We start from the raw sequence: 4,462 nt of genomic DNA on the forward strand, positions 1-4,462 counted from the left end.
TCACCACCAGACAAAAAATCATATTCTAAATTGCTACTAGACCTCCACTGTTTATGTCTCTCTGTGGAGTTATCTCGCTTGGAGGACTTCGAACTTTTCTTCAAACTCTTTTTCTTGCTTTTCTTCTCTTTGTACTTTTTGTCTTTCTTCTTTTTCTTTTTCGGTGAAGTGCTGGCCAGCTCTGGAATATTGCATATAAGAGCTGCGCGTCTTTTCAGTTCTAGTAACTTTTCCTTATGAGATGTGCGATCAATTTCCGATTTTACTACTACGGGTGGTGGAATTTAAGGCGACGGTGGCAATGATAGTTTGAGCGATGATAACACCGGTGCTTTCACTTCAGTTTTGGAATTAGAGTCAGCAATGATCACAATTTCGACAGCCCGAGGGAGTGGATTTTCATCAAGAATGTTAGTCTGTGCGGTCAGAGAACTTGCTGATATTTTTGCAATATTGAGTTGTTGACCTTCTTCGCTTGAATCAGAATCGATAGGCTCAACAAAACTTGGATTACCAGGAGAGTACCTTTCCTTACCACCTTCTGAATTTCCTGTTTCGGATTTTGAAGCGCTCAATAAAGGTGGTGGTTAAAAGGACTTGTTTAAATGGGCACTTGTCTCGTTCTCCAAGTTGAGTTCTGATTCAATTTGTTGATTCTCTGCGTTATGATATGAAAGAGTTGGAGCTGTAAAGAAAAAATTTACAACTTCTAGAGAATCGTTGCTTATTTCAGGTTCTGTATGAGTTGTAAGCTGAACTGCCACTTTTTCCGAACCCGAGATCTCCGTTGATTTCATCGCCGGAACTGCTGACTTAGGCAGGGTTGTTATTTCAACATATGGAAGTTTTTCCTGCGTTTCATCTTCACTAGACGAACTGCTAATGGACATACTCCGATTACGCGTAGCATTTTTAACACTTGACGTAGAAGCGGTCAAACGCTAGCAGAAAAGATCAAAAAAATCTAGTGTTTGATAGTGTCTATATCCAAAAACCACTTTTCGATACCAGACATTACCTTTAAATTTTTGTGGAAGACGCTTGTTAACCTGTACGGTTTCAAATGCCCAATCATGTCGGAGAACATACTGAATGCGAAATCTTATTGTAAGCTATCAGAGCGGCTATTAAACATAAACATGTTAAAACAGGACATTTTTCGGGTTTCAAGTGTAACTAAAACTAGTTCATTTGCCATGACCATGCTTTAACTTGGAATGAAACCTCCAGAATTATAAAAAAGACAAAATTTTGCACTTGTTACAAGAATATGCTATAAATATGCTATAAGTCAACAGCTAATTTGTTGTGCGATTGTTGAATAAAAAGATTAAAAGCGGGATTATAAATTGGGCTTTAGGCCATTGGGTATTTTGGCGGTGAACATACAAAACAGTCCCGGACGAAATAGTCTCAACTAAACAAAGAATTTCGCAAATGCAGATCAAGTAAAAGAGAAACTCTTTTTCATATGATTGTATGTAATTGAAACCATATTTAGCTGATTACAAAATATTTTGCACCAAGATTTTGGTTTCATCTTAGTTCATAACAATTTACAGCAATACATACAGAAGCTTAACACATTGAAGATGTTTGTTAATTGTTTGCCGATTAGATTTACAATTGTTTCCATATTTATTCGAGACTATTTTGTCAGGAATTTTTTTCAATTGGGGAAACTTCTGTCCTGGCAGGATTTTTCACATTTGGTATTTTCACATTAGGGTATTTCGTCCGTTCTAACTCCTAGGTTTCACGACGTTCATTTCGAAACGCTATTTAACCAATCATTGTTAATGCACAAGTTGTCATCTAATGCCTATATGTCACCACACACAAAAATATCTTGCTTTGAAAAATATATTGCAAAAATTAGCAAAATGAATTTTGAAGAGACAGAGATAAAAATGAAGGTTTTCAACATAGTGAAATCCTCGAACAAAAACAACAGTAAAAATTGTCCATAGTCTCAAAAGGGATAATTTCATCGCAGTTTACTTGTAAAATAAATACAAAGCTCTTTTCCTTAGTAGCTTGCCTCAAATTTTTCGCCCTTTCCCTTAATAACCATCTCCAGCGCTCCATGAGACTAGAATCTTCGCCTTGGGTAAATAAATTGGCAAAAAATGGGGGTGTAGGTGGGTGGTGTGATTATACTGAAGACCTGTTTTTCTTTCAATTTTAATCAGTATCATGCTCAACTGCAAAAATTGCAAGCTAAAAAGGAAAAGAGACAAAAAAGTTCAAAGCTAATTTTCAGTCGTTTGAGTTCGCACTTTCATCGCCAGACAAAGAATCATATTCAAGATTACTACTAGATCTCCGCTGTTTATGTCTCTCTGTGGAGTTATCTCGCTTGGAGGACTTCGAACTTTTCTTCAAACTCTTTTTCTTGCTTTTCTTCTCTTTGTGCTTTTTGTCTTTCTTCTTTTTCTTTTTCGGCGAAGTGCTGGCCAGCTCTGGAATATTGCATATAAGAGCTGCGCGTCTTTTCAGGTCTAGTAACTTTTCCTTATGAGATGTGCGATCAATTTCCGATTTTACTACTACGGGTGGTGAAATTTTAGGCGACGGCGGCGAAAATTTGAGCGATGATAGCATCGGTGCTTTAGAATTAGAGTCAGCAATGATCACACTTTCGACAGCCCGAGGGGGTGACTTTTCATCAAGAATGTTATTCTGTGCGGTTAGAGAACTTGCTGATATTTCTGCAATATTGAGTTGCTGACCTTCTTCGCTTGAATCAGAATCAATAGGCTCAACAAAACTTGGATTCCCAGGAGAGTACCTTTCCTTACCATCTTCTGGATTTCTTGTTTCGGATTTTGAAGCGCTCAATAAAGGTGGTGGTTGTAAGGACTCGTTTAAATTGGCACTTGTCTCGTTGTTCTCCAAGTTGACTTCTGAGTCATTTTGTTGATTCTCTGCGTTATGATATGAAAGAGTTGGAGCTGTACAGAAAATATTTACAACGTCTACAGAATCGTTGCTTATTTCAGTTTCTGTATGAGTTGTAAGCTGGACTGCCGCTTCTTCTGAACTCACAATCTCAGTTGAATTCATCGCCGGAACTGCTGACTTAGGCGGGGTTGGTATTTCAACAGATGGAACTTTTTCCTGCGTTTCATCTTCACTAGACGAACTGCTAATGGACATACTCCGATTACGTTTAGCATTTTTAACACTTGATGTAGAAGCGTTCAAACTCGCTACACTAGCTAAACTTTGATTTATAAATGATGACGTTAATTTATTATCTGTAACTGTTTCCGTTTCGTTGCCAGATTCCGATGATGGTGAAAGAGAGGGGCTTTTTAAAGCAGCAATTCTTTGACTGCTGGTTCGACCGTTCGCATGACCATTGCTGCGAGCAGGGGTAGTTGACTTACGGTTCAAATTTGTACCCGCAAAACGAGAACTTTCCCATTGTCTTATTATCTTCCTTGCAAGATTGCAAGCCGGCCCGTCGTCATTTTTGATCCACGATCGCACCACCGATTCGACACCAGAAGACTGCAACATATGAAACAGAAAAAGATATTTTTATAACCCCTAGTTACCAAATATATTACTTTATCATCGATTAGGCTCTTAAATAAATGACCGGACTATTGTTAAGGAATCCGGTGCTTACTTGTTGATTTCGCTTCCGGCGCCGGATGCAAAGCAACTTCGTACACTTAATTTTTGCTATTATAAAAACTTACATCAAGCAACTCTTTGGATGTAATGAACATCTGCAACCGCTCCAGGGACACCATGACCTAAACATATTAACGCTAAAAATGCTAAACAAATTAACGCTTAGCGTTAACAGTTTCTGTTAACGCTAAGCTACGCAATAACATCTGCGTGAAAAATAATTAATTGCTCACATCTTTATATGACGACTCTTTTATTCGAAGGATTCTGGAATACTTCTTGATTTTATAAAGTGAATCTTCATCATTCATATCATATACTATATCTGTAACTTGAAAGAATTTTTGGATCTTTTCCGTTTGTGCCCCCCCCCCCCAGCTTAGTGGGCGCATATTATTTGCAACCCCCAGACGCACGTGCAATATTTTTACATAGCAATTTACTATGTAATGGCACGTGCTCTGTAACTGGGGGGCGCATAACGTACTGGGGGGCACAAACGGAAAAGATCCGAATTTTTTTATTCATATAGTTTGAAGGAACTCAAATAATTTCTGAAAATTGCCAAGCAGAAAAATAGAACATTTTACAAACTGGATTAAGTACACCAAACGGAACGGCATTAGCAACTCATTTTAAATATCCGTCCGCCAAATGATCTTGGGCGGCTGTTTCTGAGAACCGACGGTAAGGGCATATAAAAAATTAACAAATCTAAAATATCAGCAACGAATTTTGGAACCTGAAAAATAGTATGGGAAGCGCATGGCCCTCTGCAACACGAATTATAAGGCAGCTAGCAACAAATCTCCAACAG

At 38.1% G+C, this 4,462-nt stretch overlaps 1 protein-coding gene across 1 annotated transcript; it reads right to left on the reverse strand.

Moving 5' to 3' along the window:
* Window positions 1-2,155: 2,155 nt before the first annotated feature.
* On the reverse strand, window positions 2,156-3,993 carry LOC142350245 (uncharacterized). The gene is made up of 3 exons (XM_075402019.1): window positions 3,879-3,993; window positions 3,711-3,767; window positions 2,156-3,516 (listed from the first exon to the last, which is right to left on the reverse strand). The coding sequence occupies exons 1-3, from the start codon at window positions 3,954-3,956 to the stop codon at window positions 2,260-2,262; spliced, it is 1,392 nt and encodes a 463-aa protein (XP_075258134.1). The 5' UTR covers window positions 3,957-3,993; the 3' UTR covers window positions 2,156-2,259.
* Between the last annotated feature and the right edge of the window lie 469 nt (window positions 3,994-4,462).

Source organism: Convolutriloba macropyga, chromosome 12 (assembly GCF_964194025.1).
Source record: "Convolutriloba macropyga chromosome 12, txConMacr16.3, whole genome shotgun sequence".
NCBI lineage: Eukaryota > Metazoa > Xenacoelomorpha > Acoela > Convolutidae > Convolutriloba > Convolutriloba macropyga.